The sequence below is a fragment of the Nilaparvata lugens genome, chromosome 8, assembly GCF_014356525.2.
Source record: "Nilaparvata lugens isolate BPH chromosome 8, ASM1435652v1, whole genome shotgun sequence".
NCBI classification, from domain to species: domain Eukaryota; kingdom Metazoa; phylum Arthropoda; class Insecta; order Hemiptera; family Delphacidae; genus Nilaparvata; species Nilaparvata lugens.
The window spans coordinates 18,647,016-18,668,403 of record NC_052511.1 but is presented as its reverse complement, the minus strand read 5'-3'; the positions used below and the strand labels follow the sequence as shown (position 1 = coordinate 18,668,403).

The window sequence follows — 21,388 nt, the reverse complement described above, 5'->3', positions numbered from 1 at the left end:
AAATTAACAACATTGAATACGGTGTGGTTCAGGGCAGCACCTTGGGGCCTCTCTTATTCCTGATTTATATAAACAACTTAGCTAAACTGCCACTTGACGGTAACCTGTTCCTATTTGCTGATGATACAGCTCTGCATGTAACCGGGGTGAATAAGGAAGAAATGTATCAAAAGGCTTCTCGTGATCTCCACCTTTTGAAGGCGTGGTTTGATGATAATATTTTGACGCTTAATATAAAAAAATCAAAATTCATGGAAATTTCTTTACGGAAAAATCATGAGCCTTCTGTTGACACGTTAATGTTACATTCTTGTGGGAATCCAGATAACAATCAGTGTCAGTGCGATTGTATTGAGAGAGTGAGTTCTTACAAGTATTTGGGAATTATGATTGATGAAAAACTTAACTGGTCAGTTCACATTGCCTATCTGAAAAATAAAATACGTAAATCCATTTACATTTTTCTCAACTTACGTCAGTTTTTATCTAAAGATGAACTTAGGAATGTATACTTTGCATATGTCCAATCGTTAATAGTTGCTGGGATTTTAGCTTATGGGGGTGCTTATAAAACAATTCTATCTCCGTTATTGATAACTCAAAAACTAATTATAAAAATTGCTTTAAAAAACCCGTCCGTACCCCAACTGCACTAATATATGACGAGTTCAACGTTCTCGATATTCGCCAGTTGTATGTCAAGAGCCTACTGTTGTATATTCATAAATATAGAGCAGATATGTTCACGAGAGTTGCTCACAACTATAGTACTCGGTCGGCGGAGTCTTTGGGCATAGAAGTACCTAGACTTGTGGGGGCTCACTCCACTACAAACACTCATTACATTTCGCACATCATTTTCCGAAACATTCCGGCTTTCTTAAGAAGGGTAGAGGATTATTCCCTTTTTATTTATAAAAAACTTATTACTGGTTGGTTGAAGGAGATTGGCAGGGAGGGTATTGAAGAACTAATTCATTCTATTTATCAATAACTAATTAACTGATGCCCCACAGCTCCGTTTCATAAAAAAGAAAAATTACTCATATAGTAATGATAATAATAAAAAATAAAACAAAATATTAAATTTGTTAATAACATTGAAAAAATAAATAAAAATGAATAGCGAGCATCTGCGATCTGTAAGGAAGCTGTATTGCAAACGATGTTTATAGTAATACAGTATTACGGTAATTTTATGGTTTTTGCTGATGAATGCGAGAGTCAATCAGTCAGTCGTGATCAGTTTTTATAATTTATATAAATAGATTTTACGCTTACCCTAGTATATGCTGTGTTGTTTATTGTAGTGCAACAATATATGGTTTCTTTGTTCCACTGATATGTGTTGTACTGTAGTTTTATATTGTTCTAGTTTCTAATACTTTTGTAATATTCTTCTCTCTTAAAGTATAGTATTCTCTCTTATAGTATATTCTCTAGTATAAAGTATATTCTCTCTATAAGTATAAAATGCTTATTTTAAGTAACAATATAGGCTATTAGGCCTATATTTAAATAGTATTGGCTATTTTAACGGACTCCATATACCACACACAGGCTCTGGCCTAAGTGGTTGTGATGCATAATATTTTTAGAATTTGTTCTGCCTAAAGTATACACTGTTTGTAAAATTATGTTATGTTATTGAGTTATAAGTTTTTTCTTGTATTTTTGTTATATGCAAAATAAAAGCCAATTTGATTTGATTTGATTCATTCAAGGTAACTGAAGAAGAAAGAAACGCATTGGGAGACAACGACGTTTGCGCCGTCCAAATGTTCTCGATGGACTCATTCTCCGCCCGCATCGTGCTTCACAGCAACTTGACAGCGCGGGACGTTAAACTCGCCATGAAAAAGTTTCAGTTTGTCATCAAAGAGTTCATGTCACGGACTCTCTAAAATTCAATTAAAATTATGTGACGTCACCTATAGATTAAATAATTAACAACTCTATAGGGTTTTGTGATTCCCGGTGTAATTATTTTCTAGTATAAAAAGCCAAACGTATTTATTAGCGAGTATCAAATAAACTCAAATTATTTCAAGAGCTTTGAAAATAATTAATCTACATAAACAGATAAATTTCAATTTCTTAAATATTCTGCAATCTGCAAATAATATATTTTTATTTGGCAACGCTGAGTACATTTTTAAATTGCTAACACATCATTGAATAACGTACGGTACTCGTTCTATTTTTCCAACACAAAATCTTATCCTTAGTTTTTGTTAGTGTATTGATATTTTCAATCATAATATATTTTATATTCATCACCTACTAATAAAATATGTTAGATTGCATAATATAAAACATTAGTAAACTATATCCATTCATAACATAATATTGTGACAAGTTTTATTGTGATATTTACCCATTGTAGAATAGTGAATGATGATTTTCATCAATAATATATTTTTGCAATAAATGCATGCTTCTGAGTTTTTTCAAGTTTGTATTTAGAATTTAGTACGTAGTTGAACATTGAATAAATGTTTGTTTTAAATAAATAATCAAAATTCTATTACTAATTTCCCTGGTCTTTACATATAAGTCATGTATCGTTATTCTCATGGAGAGATCGTGTGAAATGATAGCACTGTATATTATATTATAATCATTATCACAAGGATAACTTAGATCTTAGATTGGATTGAATTACATCAATCTGTTATTAATTACAAATTGTAGAAGAATACTTTACTTTAGTAGTCGATGGAGAATGGGAAAGCCATAAATAATTCCAAGATCAAGCAGAATTGACATTCTTATATTTATTATTCAGGCTATATATTGGATCCAAGTAATACATTCACAAACTTTGTTTAAATGTATAAATGGATCTTACAAAATGATGCAAAAATGCAGATTGAAACTATTGGAAAATAATAAATTTCAATGTAAATTTAGAAGTTGATATTTCCGCCTTCTTCTTCCTCCGCATCTTCAGCATCCGATTCAAAAGTGTTGTCTGGGATATCGTAGAGACGAATCATAGGCTGCAAAAGGAAAAAATATCATTTTATTATAACAGTTTTTGTTTTAATATTCAAGCAAAATGATGAAACCATACACGTACATTATACAGTAGGGGAATATTTAAAAAATTAATTGAAGTATGTTATTTCCTCAAGGGACTCACCACCAACAAAAAGTCATACGAAAATCTACTTCAAATAAGACATAGGAACAAATAATTACGTTTGGCAGTAGCGTAGGGAAGGGGGTTTCCAGGTGAAGTCTGTAAGGGGTCACAGCGATGATCACCACCTCAAATGACGCGATTGGCTAATTCTCACCAATAGGCAACATCTGATTCTCAGCCAATCGTAGAGCATTCTCGGTACACTCGTCAGTGGCCAGCTTTTAAAAGCATTCAACCTATATTCCAAACTATAACAAGCCAACACGCTCAAGAATGCCTATTATATAGTTCTTCTAGATCTATAGATACACCATAGATGGACATGCCTCAAGACAATTGAAATTCAATTTAATTTATTAACAGCCAACAATACAAATTGAAGAACAAGGCAGATTCAGAATAGTAAGCCCTTTGAAATCTTTTTGGTAATAAGCATGAGAATAATAGAATAAATATGAATGCAACGTATAACAGAATACTGCAACTATAAACCTATAGAATATTCAATATACATCCCATCAGAGATGAAATTGGTTTAAAACTTGAATTATAACATATCTACTAGCGGCTATTTCATATAAAGTAGAGATAATTATTAAAATAGTAGCCTACTAGTAATGTACCAGCAGTTATTACTATTTGGTATCAATTCATTGATGACGAAATGCATGACCTTAATTACAGAGATGGGAAAATATGAATAAATATCTTGAATGGGAAAGGAATTTATTCAACACTTTTCTTCTTCCAACAAGCAGTCAACTGGAATGATCCGAATAATTATGGTTGTTCCTGCGATTCGTCATTATTTCAGGGAAAATTCACTTATTAATAAGTAATTGTAGATGAATACTATATAGATCACATAGATACAACAAATATTGCCATAGATACTAATGAATAAGGCGGGATGCACACCGGAGAAACGCGTTTCGTGAAAAAAGTTTCAGGAAACGTGAAACGAAAGTTGCTCGCAATCGACTGATAAGATTAAGCAGGGAACGTTTCTTTTGTATGCATGCGCGAGTTAAACGGATTACATGAAACAAGTTTCATGGAAGAGGGCTTCACGAAATGCGTTTTTCCGGTGTGCATCCCGCTCAAGTTTGCAATGGTAAATTACCTTGTTTGGATCCTTCATGATCAAGTATTTGCCATCCTTTTGCTTCATGCAGATGTCGATGATGCATCGAAGGATTCCCCACGCATTATCCATATTCAGGTTGATCTGCGTGGCGAACTCGTTCGGCTTGTACTGCTGAGTGCCCAGAATCACGTGCTTCGACGAGTCACGCACGTGAGATCGGCTCACATATCTGAAAATGGAAAACAAAATTATATTCGATTTACTGAGCTTCAATACACAGTTTCACACGCTTGGTCAAGACATTCGAACGTGGTCAAATAGGGGGCAGTTTACAACGCGTACACTGGAACTTCAATGTCCGGTTTCACCAAGTTTGATCAATATATTAGAACAAAGTAAAATCAGGTATGGTTTACAACGAGTGCACTGGCGATAGGTTTAATATGGCGATAGTTACTATCGATAATTCCAGTGCACATTTGTAAAGCCTACACGGCTTTCAAACGAGCTTGGTGTAACCGGGAATAAGTCAGTCAGACTAAGTACTATTGTATAAGTATAAATGAATAATAAAGTTTAGCTATCTATCAATATTTAGAAGAAAAATAGTACAAAGACTACCTTCTTATTTTAACTACCAATGTTATTACATCAGTGACATTTGTATCGTAGATATATTAGACAATTAGCAGGTGAGGAAAGCCCTAGCCTACTGAATTCACATGAAAAACTCATTGATACTTCCTTATAAAAACACTTGTCTAGAATAATTCATGAAGGAAACGCATTGGGATGAGCAGATCGAAACTTTCGGAAAGAATTCTGAATTTGATTCCTTGAACTATGTCTATTCCTAGATGAGCTATAATCTATTAAATTGTAGGATCAGATAGAAGCAATTCATAGGAGTTCCGAAATAATTTTTTATTTGACTCCCTCAACTAAGTTTAATTAATTCTAGATGAGCTATAATCTATTAATTTTTAGGATCTGATAGAAACAATTGACAGTAGTGATACCAATTCATTAGCAACATTGAAATCAATACACATAAACATTGAAATCATAGCAATATAAAAATGAAATCAATACCATAGCAATAGTTCAAGATAGAATGAAAAACCTAGAATATATTATATTAGATTGTTCTTAGAAATAATGAAGGCAGGATGATAAAATTTTTTTCCATAAAATCTAGATACACGTGGAACGAACAATAAGTGACTTACAAAAGATACTTTTCTTAGGGCCCCATTATATTTTCTAAGCTTAGCGAAATATGTTTTCCGTCGATCAGATTGTGCCAAGATATGTGGACTTGCATATTTGAATGAGAAAGAAACCTGATGAGAAAATTTAACTTGACGCCTTCCACTGATGAACCTTTGAAACAGTCGTAATTGAAAAGAGTATAAGCATAGCCTCAAATACATCAATTTTGAACAGATAGACATGCAGTTGATTGGAACGCTGGAGAAGGTAGTTGAATGTTGAAAATATATGTATGGTGTTCAAATGTGTCAGAGCATTTATTGGAGCGGTGAAGGTGATAATTGAGAGCGCTGACATTTAGATACATGCATTATTTAAACACACTCATCTACCTACTCTGTTACCCCTTCACCTTCGCCACTTCACCATGTTATGACCCTTACTTACCCGAACTTGATTTGGTCAGATCCAGCGAGGAGAGCTTGGATTGTCCACTTGGCCAACTTGCATGCATTGTTCCTCAGTTCGTTGGCGAGCACAGCTCCTCTCTGCGTATCCAACTTCTGCCTCCATTCCACTCCACCTGATAGCTGTTAAAAAAAATTATAAGTTTCTCCTATAACAAAATTGATCAGAAATTGATAAAATTTGGTTAGTTCTAATTTTTCAAAAATCGGCTCGAAGCATAAATTATGATCATGATAGTTCAAGTCGATAAAACCTAGGTTGCTTAGTTGCATAACAAGAAAATTTATAATATTTCAAATATAGAATAGAGTAGCATTTCTTGTGTCTAGTTTGAATTTAGAATAGTTTACGGATAATTCATGAGAAATTAACTCTCCTACTGTAAACATATTTTACTGTAATAATATTATAAATAAGCAGATGAGAGATAAAACACTGAAACAAAGATTGACTATTTCGATGAGGATTCAAATTCAATATCCTTCACTTTCATCAGAATAGAATAAATTTCAAACAATGACAATTTTTAACAATGCAGTGTAAGTAAGACAGACTTGGTGGTTAATTACAATAATAAATAATACTCTTACAATAATAAAGTCATGTAAAAGCATTTTTATAAATTTTGTTAGTAAATTAATGTAGAAAAAACAACCCAAATATTAGCCATAGTTTTTGAAATTCCGTATTATACATCATAATTACAAGCACATTTGGTTAATGCTAATAAACCTAACATGAAATACATAGATGTAGACATATTTTAAAATAGTTTTAAAAATTAAACTCTCTAATAATTCGATTACAGAAAAACTACGAGTATTTTTGAAAAATCTACCAGAATTACTGAAAATTTAACATGATTTTCTAATTTTATAATTATTAACCGTATCACCATGAATTGGAAGATCTAATTGGAAGAGCTCTTTAAGAACATTTGGGTGAAAGGAATTAAATCAATTTCATTCACAAAAACTAAATCTAAGCTCAACTACCTTGTACCGCTGATGCATTCATTTGTTAATGATTAAAGAATAATTCAATAACTGATCAAAAAAGGCGAAAAATACAAGAAAATTTATATTATCCTACCTTGGAATCCCATTCGTTGAGCGCTTTTATGGTGAGGAACTGCAGTTCCCCGTTGACATTAACCCAGACGGCGTCGTGTTCACACCTCGACACCAGCACTATGCCGTTATCCAGATCCCATTTGCGATAGCGGTAGGCCACAGACGCCACTTCTCCTTCCTCTTCATCCGAAATGAATGGATTGCCTTCATCAAACTTGTATCTTGGCTCTCCCTGTAAACGTATCATTACAAATTTGTGATTTCAATTTGAATGATGCTCCAAATGACACGAACACTCAAGTTTCCACTACACTGCATAGAAAACTTACAATTCCCGGACAGTTTCTATGTTGGAAAGATACAGTTTTAGATAACATATTCAGTCATTTGTTATTGTTTACTCGAACAATGAACTTTTCGCTACACTGCACAGGAAACTTACACTTCCTGGACAGTTTCTAGCTTGGAAAGATATAGTTTTAAATAACGTATTCAGTCATTTATTGATGTTTACTCATTATTTGCTGATTGTGTAGCAAAAAATATCGTAGGTTACTTGGCCGTGAATGTCTCTTGCAGGGCTCGCATGAAATTCCAGTCTCGGCTGACACCTCGTTTGGAAACATCATGCTCGGCCCTGCAAACGGCCACTTAAATAGCTATTCTATGTTGTTGTAAAAGTTTTTTTTATTGTCAATACTATAGCTATCTAGTCTGGAGACTAATGAGCTATTGTTTTCTACCCTAACACACTACTTGAAAATTTTAACAGCGAATATCTCATTAGATATTCTTACTGGTATTGTTTATTTAATTAATATGTACCTACACTTGTTGAATGCACTATAGAAGCTAGATTCACTCAATCTTTGTAAAAGTGATGTAGTAAGTGAGAGGTATCCATATCTAATGAAAACTGCTTGATATTTTCGAAACCTTTTCATTCAGCATGAACAATTATTGCAATGATTGAGAACTGAGTACAACTTTCTTTTAAAACAGATGTGATTTCGTGAAGGGGGTGATGTGTTAGGTATCAATACTGGATAAAACTCACATACTTATTCCACTTACAGCACAATACAAGTTTGCACAAGTTTACAGAGCACATTACAGTTAGCACAACTACAAACAATACAAGTTGTGACAATTTCATGTAGTTTCATTTATATGAGATTGGAATATGAAGTTTATAGGCTAAATAAAAATGATAAGGAGGGAAACTACAGGTACCGGTAAACCAAAAATGCTTCTCTCCCAAATTTTGGTGACGTAGTCAAAGAATAAAGCCCGGTCCAGACGCTCAAGTTTAGCTTCAGTCTTTTGCTCAAGCAAAAGTCGGATCATGTAAGTCGTTGCGTCTGGACCGTAAAAAGGATGGGTCTTCAAGCTTAAGTCGTCAAACTTAAAATGTATCGGCCGGGAATCTTTTCCCATCAAACCGTCCGTCTTTTGCCTATCCACCAAAACCTAAATCGCGTAAAAATGGAGATAGAGAAATTGTGATTTCAGATTCGGATTTAGCGCCCTCGAATTAATAAAATGCCTCGCGAGTACTTGAAAATAAGCAAGTTTTTTATCGATTGTATATAACGCCATTTAACCCTTTTCTTTCTTTCTTGATTCTCATGATACTCTCAGAATTTGATGTTGATGTTATGATTTACTATCATGATATATTATACTATATTGTTGATAAGAATACTATCTACAAAATTTCAATCCATTTACAATCACTGTGTCTCGAGATATGACATGTAAACAAAGCCATTTAGCGACTAACAGTGATATTTTTGTCATTATGTTGTTAAATATAGCATTATCCAGTTGAATCAGCGAGAAAATACGATATAATTTTTACTCATCTACCGGATATATGTCAACCGTATACAATTCACTGTATTCAGACTCAATGAACCATATCACAAATCAAAATTCATATTGAAGTGACACATAACCTCTAGCTACTTTGGACAGTTGTAAAAATTAGAATTGGGACCGTTTTGGGCGTAAGTTAGCCTGTGGTACTTTTCTGTAAGTTGTATAATTCCGAATGATTGAATGAATAAATAAACATATCAAGAACTGAGCTTGTGAGTACAAAAATATAGGAAAACGGACGACTTAAGACGGATGCGTGTGGACGCAATTTTACATCAGCCTTTTGCTTGAACCAAACGATCATTCTTTTGCTTGAGCAAAAGACTGATGGTGAACTTGAGCGTCTGGACCCGGCTTAAGGGTATGTTTCTACTTTAAAGTGAATGCTATCAACGATTACGAAATAGTTTCAAAAATGCTACATTGGAAGAATTGATAATAAAACGTTTAGACTTGGATAAAGAGTATGATTACTTACAGTTTTCAGCACTTGCTGGGAAAAGTTGTGATTGATAAAGGTGGCCTCGAGAGCAAGGTTGCGAGGAGAGTTCAAGCTGTTGGAATCATCCTGAGGCGGCTCAACCGAAGTTTCGTTCACAGTAAGCAGATCTAAAAGGGGGAACAACAAGATGAACAATTGTTATATTAATGCACTGTATTCAAACTAATATTGAATTATAACTTTACCTACAATTAAATAATTGAATAAAATCCGATAGCTGAAGGGAGAGGCCACACGAGCGTTTTTTTTTCAGGCGGTTTTCAGTCGTGTCGGCAGGGCAGGTAGCTCTTCGATTGGCTGATTGGGTTGGCGTTCAGGAATCAGCTGATAATCAGTCAATTGGAGAGCTTCCTGCCCTGCCGCCTCGTCTGAAAACGCCTGAAAAAAAAAACGCTTTGGGTGGCTTAACCCTAAGCACTCATCAATAATAATCTTTCATTTTTTCATCTTCTTGTATTTCAAATTGTATAATGTGTTGAAAATATTGTATTGTGTGAAGGAGGCAAAATGGGTATCATCCTGTTGTCTCCATTAATAAAAATTATTATTATGCTGATAGTTACTTTATTTAAATACAATAGTTAATTTTGATCAATAAGTTACTTCATGTCTCATCTGAAAATGCTCACCAAATTCAGTGTTGTCTCGCTTGTCGAAGAAGAGCTTATCACCAATCTTTTCAATGACGATATCCCACGAGTAGCTGGATCTGGTGCAGCACATGAGCGTTGCCAGAATGGCGTCAGTAGCGTACACGTTTCCAACACTTTTCGATAGCTGCGAACAAGTAGCGTGCCGTTACAAACTAAATATTTTTCAACCTCTTTTTATTGAAAATTGTATTATGTTGAAAATTATTGTATTGTGTGAAGGAGACAAAATAGGTTTCCACCTGTTGTCTACATTATTATAAAATATTTTTCATAATCTTTTTATCGAAAATTGTATCATGTTGAGAATCATTGTATTGTGTGAAGGAGGCAAAATGGGTTGTCTCTATAAATAGAATGAATATCGGGGCACCGAGCTTCGCTCGTTAGTTTCATTTATTGATAAACAAAAATTGATTATAGCCTCAAGCATACAGTTCAAACAGGACAACCAATAACACTGTAGTGATGTCAATCAGTGATATGAATTTACCTTGCCTTCGATTGTCAGGAGCTCAAGATCCTTCGACAATCACACCCCACTTATTTTAAATAGGTTTCATTAAAGAAAATGTTGCTTAACATTATGTAAAAGTGTGGCTCCCCAATTTTTTGAAATTTATCATGACAATCATATGCTGATAGTGAATGTTTTTGTGATTTTTCTGGCTTCAAATTTATCTAGTTTTTTAATATTTTTCAATTTTATTAATGCATTTTCAAGTGTAATAATAATTTGTTTTCATCTTTCTGATCAACCGAGATACAAATTTTTTAGTATAATGTATATTTGGACTGTAAATTTTTGTGATCTTTATAAAAGTGTTTTCATAACCTCATTTGAACTATTTTTATCAAAATTAGGGAGAGGAACAGTTTTGGGTTTATCCTGTTGATTCTCTCCCAATCATTAATTTGATGTTGTGATTAAGGAATGTAATAAAAATGTAAATTTAAATGTAATAAACAGAACACAATTCTCTAAAATGATCGTGTTTATATTTTACAGCTGGCTGTACGTCAGCTTATGAATTTCGGGGATGCGATATTTTGATTTTTCACAGAATCACTTGCTCACTTTCTGCACTATCCACAGACAACGAAAGTCTCAGCTGTTTCAGCCAAGGATGAATTATCCTTTTAATGTCGTTGAGTGAGTTTTCCCAAGTATGAGACCTAGTGCAATCGAATTTTTATATAATTTGCATAAACCTACTATGTTCCAAATTTCGTGAAAATCGTTAGAGCCGTTTTCGAGAACCGTTGAACATAAATAACCAGATATAAATATAAATAACCAGATATAAAAATACAGAAATTGCTCGCTTAATATAATAGGATTATGAATATTAATTTTTCATCATCGTTCTATTGAAAATTTATCATGTTAAAAATTATTGTATTGTGTGAAAGATGCAAAATGGGTTTTGCACTACCTGTTGTCTCAATTTATAAAATTATTGACATAGTTTCCGCTTATTCGATTCCAAAATGAATGTCATTGAGTACGGTTTTTCCTAATATATGATATTTCATAAATCGATAATGCGAGTCCCTTCAAATTTATGATAGAAGACTTCAAGTTTGAGGTTTGGTTTATTCGTTTATATCTCATGTCTATTGAAGTGTTGGATTACATATTCTCAGTCAAATAATGAGTTACATATTTTACTATCACTTCTATCATTACTATTCACTTGACGCATAATAATGTATATGCGCATAATTCATATTGATACTGAAATTTAAACAAAAAGTTTTATCCTTTTTTAGAAAGGAAGCTCAGGCCTACCTTACGGATAACCGGGTCATCAGTAGTAGTGACAGTATGGAAGATTCTGTCAATACGTTGCAGTGGCTTCTCGCTCTTCACGTTGATTCTGTCGTACGACTTGTCGTAGTACTCCAGTGATCCACATTTCGTTCTGAAAACATCAATTATAATTCATCATATAATTGGCATGGCTGAAATTGAATTATTTCCAATCGTTGACTTTTATACAATAATCAATTTCATATTATGAATTATATTTTCGAACACTTCATACGCTAAATTCAAGTTTATACATTACATCCCTGATTAAGCTGAGCTACGACTCACACTGGCGCAAAAGGAATCTTCCTTTTGCCGGTGTTTTTGCCTCACCTACTGTACTTATGCATGTGAACATAAATTAAATCTTCATTTTATAACTATCATTTATAATATAAAGGATATCATTTCGTTATTATATCTAATTAAATAAATTTATGTATCTTGGTTTAAGTGCAGTAGCATATACTTATATTTATTTTTTGTAAAGCTTTTTTGTATTTTGTTTTTGGCAAATAAAATTCATTCATTCATTCAAATAAAATTCATTGATTCATCATGATAACATTATAATATACATGGGTAACAGAATACAGATTTTCTTCTGTATGAGGTGCAAAGTTCAAAGCACAAAGCGCTTTCAAAAACTAGTTAAAAAGGGTTGGTTTAGAAGATAAAACATTCAACACGACCTGTTGCATAGCATTTTGTACTAGGCCTATAAGTTTTATAATTTTTTTATCAAATAGTACAATGTAGGATTAGCGGATGTTGATTTTGCCTAGAATGGCGGCAGACGGCTCGTGACTACAGTGTCTCTACAGCCACATAAAGTATCTGGATTCACACATATTAGTAGTGAACGTGACCGATACAGTGAAAATATTATTCCCGTAAGTTCTAGTGGGACTATTCCCACTCAGTCCGGCCAAACGAGTATGGACAGTCCCATTAGATCTCATGATCTAATTATATTTTCACATTCCAGTGTACCGACAAGTAGCCTACACTGATACTGTTACGTGAGAGTCCAGCTTAAATGTGTAATGACATTGAATGCGTATTTGTGCAAGTGCACGTCACATCATGCATTAGCCAAAAAACAAAATCGGAAAAGAACCATGGAAACATGCCTTGCATGTAGCTGCTCACACTGAAATCAACCAGCAAGTGCAAACGTTCAGTGTTCCTATTGCTCTTTCGAGATTGTGTTTCCCATCTGCACGCTTGGTCAAGCATAACCGAGCGTGCATTTTGCACATATACTTCATATTCATATTTATATTTGTTTACTTGTCATAAACAATAAAAGATACTATATAGACAATTGTCATACAATACAATTACAAAAACAATTACAAAATAGAAATCAGACTACTACACAATAAAATACGCATTCAATGTGATCACACACTTCGGCGGAACGCTTGTTTCTCATATTTTGTTATTGTATAGAATGAGTGGTTATCATTATTTTCAACTCTTTCCTTCAACATTTCACCTAATCTGCAGAAACAAGACAACATTCTTCTCAGTTCATCTAAAGGTGCGTATATACATACGTGCTGCTTTACACATAAGCGTAACGCGAGCAGTACGCAAGATGATCGCAGGTCGTGTGATTCTGGTTCGCGCGCAACGATCTGACCACAACTCCCGCCGACAACAATGGAGCACGTGGTAAGCTCGCGCTCTGATCTCGATCACCATACTAATCGAATACTTGTTTAAGGCTAGGCAACAGGCTAGAAACACTATTTACTGGTGATATTGTTCTCCAAGTTTTTCGATTTGTATACCATCAAGTTATTAAAATAAATGAGGTTTCACAGGAATCGTTTATTTCCTATTATTACTTTTCGAGATATGAGCGACCATTTCAAATTCGGTAAGAGATGAATTCATAAAATGTTGAGAATAATTGTCGCGCAGCGCGTAAGTCTTTACGCAGCCTTACAAGTGGTTATGACAATCTCAACTAGTTTTCAACGACTCACATGTCCTCGCCTTCCTTGACATTGGGCAGGGACAGCTTGGCGAGTCGCGGGAAGTCCATCTCCTCGATGACAACCCAGTCAGGGCAGACGGTGACCGAGGCGTCGCGGTTCTTAATGGGCGCCTGGTTTTTCTGATTGCGCATGCCCGTCTGCTTGTTCCATTTGCGCATGCCTGTCTGGCCTCCCTTGCGGTCACGGTCGCGCATCTTCAGACCCTTGCCAAGAACCTACAAGAAAAAAATCAATGAAAAAATGCTTTTGTTTGCATTTGTAAACAAAAGCGTATTTCCTTAATAAGAGCAGACTCCTCGCCACACACAGGTTTAGTAGACTAACTAAATCTGTTAATGGGGTATAATTATAATGTAGAGGGTATTAATGGAATTAGTTTTGACTAGATAGTAGTGATTAGCAAGTGGGTTCTTATTATGCATTTGTCAGGTAATTCGGGTTTTATTTTGCTCTCATTTTGGATTGAATGGGTGCTCGTATTCTCAGATTTCCTTTCATCATCTCTCATTCATTCATTGAATCATCAAAAATGGAAGTATTTGTGCGGCATTTTCATTCATTTCTTCATTATCACCTGGGCTTAAAATACTCGTAGAGAGTTGCCTTTGAAAATAAATAAATAAATTAATTAAGCCTTCGTGGATGAGATGCATGTTCATTTTTTTTCTCTTCATAATTTAGTATAGTAGAAATTATTATGTTTATTTTGCATAATATAGATTTTGATAAAATTTATTTTACAAAGGCAACTCTCTACGAGTATTCTAAGCCAAGGTGATAATGAGGGGATAGAGTGTAATATTAGTGTACATTTAAATTCATTCAAAATTCTACTAATTGTGATGTAAATTAATTGTAAATTCCTTTCATTTAATGAATGAATTTGAATATGTTCCTCTGGAACGGTCCCATCCTGTGGGTATTGGTATAGAAAAAACCATAGCATAAGTAGATATCCCATGATATAGGGCTTTTATGTCGCAACCTTTACTGTTATATCAAGCCGATAGTCCACGTAGTTCTTTCCCGTGAAGCTGTGTGACACTGGTAGTCTCTCATATAGTTCCGTTCATACACTTTTATCCCAACAAAGCAGTAAAAATCCACAATAATCGACAGTAATCGGCTTGAGTTAACAGTAAAAGTTGCGACAGAAACGCCCTATAACATGGGATATCTACTTACGCTATTGATTCTCTATTGTATTGGTGAATACATATGGGTATATCCTGCTGGTATTGGTGAAAAGGAAGGTAACTCAGGCTTAGAATTTGATACTTAAACGACCAACACCATATACTTTCTTTTCTCTATGGTATGTCTTTCTAAAGTAAGTATTTCTGAGAAGATAAGTTTGGGTCTAATGGTAATTACCTTTGTTTTATATAATAATTTCTCTTCTATTTCACAATTGTGTTATATTCTTGTTATTATTTTGACGTGCTTGTACAATGTAAAGTTGTTCTGGCAATACAGTATGTTGAATGTACCTGGAATTGGGACTGTCCGCCTCGGGAGCCGCCTCTACCGCGCATGTTGCGCTGGTTCTGCCTGAAGCGGCCTCTCTGGTAGGGCGGCTTCTGCACTCGGGTCGTGTCCACCAGGTGGAACGTGCTCTCGTCTTCCTCGTGGTAGTAGGCATACTGACTACCACTGCCAAACTGAGACTGGTACTTATCTTGAAAATACAACCACAATGGGGTTTCAAATCTATACGGCTAAAACCAAAACAGATTTTGAAAATAACCACACTTTATTGGTGTTTAAAATCTATATGGAAATAGCTCAATGAAAATTAAACTGTAATTTATGTATTTATTAAACCATTCAGGGCCGGTTGCACAGTGGAAGCTTAAACTGAATTGAATCAGCTGGAGGTTTAATTTAAAATTGAATCACATGAGACTTGAGGCTACATGCACCACCCAAAGTTAGACTGTCTACTAACATGAACTACGTTCAACACTAAGGCCGGTTACAGAGCTCGACCGACCGTCAGTGCATACGTCAGTCACGCTTGTCTTTTCCATAGATGTTCCATGTATCCGTACAGAGCAGGACTGACCGCACGCACGCGCCATTGAAGCAAATAGAAGTGTTCACAGTTGTATTGATCAGTTCAGTTGTCCGATCGCGCCATAACCACAAAAAACGACTTGAACTAAACATTTCAATCTAAATAATTAACTAATTATTGTTACAGTAAATAACCTAAATTATTCAAGTGAAATGCCTAAAAATATTGACACCAAACGGTTAATAACCGAAGTTCGTCTTCGTGAACCATTGTGGAATCTCGGCCATAATTGTACGGTCATGTATTGTATCTTCATCCTCAAGCAATGATGTAAATATACTACTAAATTCCCCTTGAAACGCTTTTTAGGCGACCATCGGGTGAACCTGATATCTACGTCTTTTAATTTTTTTGTTTACAATGATAACAAGTTGCAATTAAACAATCTGTAAGGGCGTCCATTTTGTGAATCAGAAAAACTGATGTATGGATGCGATGCGTATAGTCAGGATGGTGCATACGCACTGGCGGTCGGTCGAGCTCTGAATGTGTAAAACTGATTTATGGATGCGTATGGTCAGGATGCTACATAAGCACTGACGGTCAGTCGAGTTCTGTAACCGGCTTAAACCACGATCATTATTAAATATGGTTGCATTTATCGAAATGTGTTCTATTCGGGGTTTGAATGAACAACTGACATTTCCCCGTCTGGACAGAGTATTTGGGTTTAGGACCCAATATTATTAATTTGACTCAGATTAAATCAAGATTCCGTTCAAACTAGCACTAAACAAACGTTCGAAATGAGAATTATATTTTCTATATCTTCAAAATAGAACTAGACATCGTTTTTCATCTACTTCCTATGACAATAACTTAATTGAAAGCAGGTATGTAATCATTTTATTTATTCAATCATTTAGAATTACACAACTTTCAGAACAATGACCTAATAATATAGAACTCCCTCCTAGAGCTCACGCTTACTTTTCTGGGAGGGCCTTGAATTGAGAAAATATGTCTTGTCTAGTGTCTAGACCCATCTGTGACGCAATCAATCCAGCCCTGCTGGTCAAAGGTGATGACATCAAGTATCAAGAAATAATATTTATTGAAAGAAAATAAAATTACTCTATAATCATTATTATTATTATTATATGCTTTGCTAGAGGGCCAGATGCACAGTCCAAGATTAATTATAAAACGCCCCCACACATTCATTATTTTCCTATATTAATATTATTAGAATAATGTGGATGTGAATCAATTTAGTAAAGTGTGAGTCACTTTAGAAATAGTTTACCTTTATTTTTGGTACATGTAACCGCATTAAATTGAACAAATAGCCTACCATTGTTTACCATTATTATTGTGACGCCCAATGGATAAAAAAACTGTCTGAAGTTTCAAGTTTTATTTGAATTATCGGTAATACGGATGAATGATCATTAGTACTACAGAATTAGTTTGGATACTCACTAATATATTTTTTGTCCTGGAAAGCAGCACCGGTCCAATCTGAAATCTAAGCAGAGAAAAATTAGGCATTTATTGATTAAAAAAATGTATTTTGAGCTTGGCAAAAGTGTCAAGTAATTTAGGAGATGTAAGTTAATAAATTTATTTAAATAGAAGATGAAAACTATTTTTTTTTTTTTTAGATTACGTCCCAAAGACTCCAGTCATGGAGTATAAGACAAGTCATGTTATTACATAATAATCCTAACACTAAGTAGTTCAACCTAGTTTAGGTTTGAAAGGAATTCTTGTACACTATAAAAAGCTTTATCAACTAAATATTTTTTCATTTGTTTTTTGAAAATCTTCAAATCATCATTACTTTTCAAGATTTGAGGTAGCTTGTTATAAAATTTCCTACCAATATAATCTGGTTTTTGTTCAAATAACCTACTATTGTGACCCATTATATGATAATCTGCTCTGTTACTCATGAACATCTGAATTCTGGATCACACCACTCGTTTTCACATGCATTACAACTTCATATACATACAAAGATGGCACAGTTAATAGACCAAGCTTTTTAAATAAAAGGCCTACAAGAGTCTAACCTATTCACTTTCTCTATACATCTGAGTGCCTTCTTTTGAATCTTAAACACTCTGTCCATATTTTGTTGAGATGAATTACCCCATACTAAAATAGCATACCTAATATGAGATAGTATAAGTCCATGGTAAGCAGTTAACAGTAGTTTTTTATCATTCAGCCTAGCAAGCTGCCGCAGGACAAATACCCCAGATGATATCTTATTACATATCCTCTCAATGTAAGGATGCCATGTTAATTTCCTGTCCAATAAAATTCCCAAGAATGCTACTTTCTCTTCTTGGTCTAATTCATTTTCCTCTACAAACACATTTATTTCTCTATCCTCTACTGAATTATATTTACTTTTGAATTGTAGGAATTGACATTTCTTACTATTTATTGTTAATTGCCTTTGCTTCAAGAATTGGACAATTGACTGTACTCCAGTAAAAGCATTTATTTCTAGACTATCTAATAAATAATTGTTAAAGATAAGCGATGTGTCATCAGCAAACAACAGAGCTCTGTGATCTTTTAACTCTTTTGGTAATTGGTTCACATACAACAGAAACAGTAAGGGACCCAGAATTGAGCCTTGAGGTACTCCAGCCTGGACCTCCAGTTTTTGAGATTTAATTTTTACTATTTCATTCCCAACCACCTTTGTAAGCTCAACACACTGGTTTCTACCTATGAGATATGATTCAAACCATTTTAGTTCTATACCATTCACACCTACAGTTTTTAGTATTTCCAATAATATTCTATGGTTCACACAATCAAAAGCTTTGGATAAATCAAGAAATATTGCGGCTGCCATCTCACCTGAATCTATTATATCTATTAGTCTTTCAACAAGGGATACTATTGCAGTCTTAGTAGATTTCCCTTTCTGGAACCCATGCTGTTCATCACATATGAAATTAATTTCTTCCAGGTGCATCAATAACCTATTTAAAACTACTCTTTCAAAAATTTTACTTATTACATTTAGAATACTAATGGGTCTATAATTTTCAACTCTTTCAGAATCACCGCTCTTGAAAATTGGCAAAATTTTTCCTTGTTTCAGATCATCAGGGAAAATACCCTGCTCTAGTGAAGTATTAAGGAGATGCAATAAAGGGTCCAGTAATTCATTTTCACATTCTTTTAAAATTTTGCTTGAGACCCCATCCAATCCTACTGTTTTTTTGTTATTCAAATTTTTTATTATTCTTGACAACTCATCTCTTGATAATGGATGAAATTTAAATACCTTTTCAATTGGCTCAGCATTTAATGTAGTTGTATTATAAGTATTAGTGTTCAGTGACTTTTGGAGATTATATGCAACCTGTTGATAATATTTATTGAAAAAGTTACAAATGTCTATACTATCATCCATATAATTTCCATGTTCATCGATTATCCTAGGGACATTAGTAGCTGTATCCTTTTGAGCTGCTCTCCTATTTCTATTAATTACCTCCCAAACAGCAGAGTTAAAATTGGTACTAGTTGTTAATATTTCAGCTGTTTTCTTACACTTAGCTTTCCTCACTTCTTTTGCATAGTTTTTCTTTAGACATTTGTATTTGACCTCACTCGGAACATCCCTCACTAATTTAAATTCCTCATAAGCTTCCCTAACAATATTTCTTTGAGTAAGGATATCTTCAGTTATCCATTCATCTACTTTGTTTAATTTACTTTTTACTTTGACTTTTTTTATCGGACAGCATACACTAATGTGAAATCTTAGAGTATCAATGAATTGCTTATATTTGTAATTTAGGTTACAACTGTTATAAACACTACTCCAATTTTCTTGAAGCAGTTCCTGCTTCAAACAATTTATATTTCCTAGCTCATATTGCTGAATTTCTTTCACAAAAGTTTTTTTTCTGCTTGGATTCTGGCCCTGCAACTTAACATCTAAAATTTGATAGTTATGATCTGATAGATCTGAGCTACCTAACCTGACATTACAACCTTCTATATTTGTGAGGATATTATCAATAATTGTCTGTGAAGTTCGAGTTACTCTTGTAAATTCGTGGACCTTAATTTCTAAATTATTCATATTAATAATATCTCTAATATCCTCTGTCATTTTATCCTGCCTGGCAAAATCGGTATTGAAATCTCCTACTACTATAACATTTGTGAAACGAGCGGTTGTAATTTCCAAAAGTGTATGGAGCAGCTCACAAAATTTTTGCCAGTCTCCATTTGGTGACCTATAGATCCCTAACACTACTACCTCAAATCGATCATCAATTTTTAACCTTAGTCCCGTCACCTCTAAATCCATCTCAACAGAAAGTCTCTTAACAAAATCCAGTTCATAAGTTTGGGTATGTTTAGCATTGCTAGTGAATTGCTATAGTTAGATAGGCTAATAAATTATATTGATGGGTAAAATTAAAGAGTTTCCAGTCTTATAAATAGTTGAGAGTATCAATTTATAAAAGTAAGTAACCCATTAAATGTAGAAACTTTTCCTACAAGGCTGGTCATTTTTTAGAACCCCGACCCTCCCATAAAAGGTGTACTATACTCTGTGAATGATACAAGTTAGAAGTTACTATTATACATAGCAGGGCCAACGCAGCCAAGCTTACCAGGCTGGGTCAGCGACAGGGCTAAGTGTGGACTAGGCAATAAATCTGTTATCACAATAGCCTAGTTGGTTTATGATTAGCCAGTCCCTTAAGCATAGAACAAAATTGACAAGCGGAAGGCATAAATTTGTCAGCCAGTGAGCCAGATTTACAAATCATGAAAAAAAAACACAATGCTTGTTTTAAAAATCTCAAGTTATCTTATTATACCTTAGGTATAAAGGTACCTTGCAGTAATAGTACGGTAGCAAACACCCTACTTCAATTTACACCGCTAACCAATTGAAGTTCGGATAACTGACTGCTGTAACAATTTGACAAGAGAAATTGATTTATTATAGTAATAAATTTAATAAAATCTATACAATATTTACTTTTCCAAGTCGATCGCCTTTGCAAAATGGTTGATAAGGCATGTCCTTAAATTGATCAGGCATCTCACATGGACCCCATCCTGTTGTATTTAAGTGGAAGGTTGGAATTACGAATTCTAGATTATCATTATCCAGCTCTTTGGAATCGGATATAACTTCTTCTGAAGCCATTCTAGAAATATAAATAAAATGCCGAAAACACACAAAACCGTCACGTCACAATGCTTCAATATTGGCGGAAGTTCAATCCGACCTAACCTAAAATCAGAGAGAAGCAAAGAGGTTCTACGTTTACTAGTTTACATCCAAAGCACCCCAAACAATAATTTTGTTAGATAAAAAATATTTCAAGGGAGGAACGTAACTGATGCGCATTTAAATATTTGTTTATTAATTTCAGTAAACAAATGAACCTTGAATATTCCTCTAATAAAATAATAAAAAATTTCTATATACTCCATCTGGGACGACGACATCATGGAACGATGGGTCC

The 21,388-nt window shown here is 34.2% G+C and overlaps 2 protein-coding genes across 5 annotated transcripts in view; one reads left to right on the top strand and one right to left on the bottom strand.

Annotated features, from left to right (window-relative positions):
- LOC111047652 (probable low-specificity L-threonine aldolase 1) overlaps positions 1-2,518 on the top strand; it is a 23,670-nt gene extending 21,152 nt beyond the window's left edge. For all 4 annotated transcript variants that reach the window (XM_022333457.2, XM_022333458.2, XM_022333459.2 and 1 more), the window contains one exon: positions 1,725-2,518. In XM_022333457.2, the coding sequence (XP_022189149.1) occupies positions 1,725-1,904 (180 nt within the window). In that variant the 3' untranslated portion in view covers positions 1,905-2,518. The remainder of the gene's footprint in view (positions 1-1,724) is intronic.
- On the bottom strand, positions 2,000-21,388 carry LOC111047651 (eukaryotic translation initiation factor 3 subunit D). Its single transcript, XM_022333456.2, has 11 exons — positions 20,896-21,388; positions 17,343-17,388; positions 15,334-15,521; positions 13,832-14,058; positions 11,814-11,946; positions 10,001-10,148; positions 9,348-9,478; positions 7,008-7,220; positions 5,895-6,037; positions 4,272-4,464; positions 2,000-3,002 (listed from the first exon to the last, which is right to left on the bottom strand). Exons 1-11 carry the CDS (start codon positions 21,064-21,066, stop codon positions 2,910-2,912), a joined length of 1,686 nt encoding a protein of 561 aa, XP_022189148.1. The 5' UTR covers positions 21,067-21,388; the 3' UTR covers positions 2,000-2,909.

Excerpts from the sequence above, each read along its gene's own strand:
- LOC111047651 (XM_022333456.2), bottom strand. The coding sequence starts at position 21,066 with ATGGCTTCAGAAGAAGTTATATCCGATTCCAAAGAGCTGGATAATGAT. Across the intron at positions 14,059-15,333 it reads GCGGACAGTCCCAATTCCAG|GTTCTTGGCAAGGGTCTGAA; the intron begins GTACATTCAACA and ends TTTTTCTTGTAG. Across the intron at positions 6,038-7,007 it reads TCAACGAATGGGATTCCAAG|CTATCAGGTGGAGTGGAATG; the intron begins GTAGGATAATAT and ends TTTTTTTAACAG.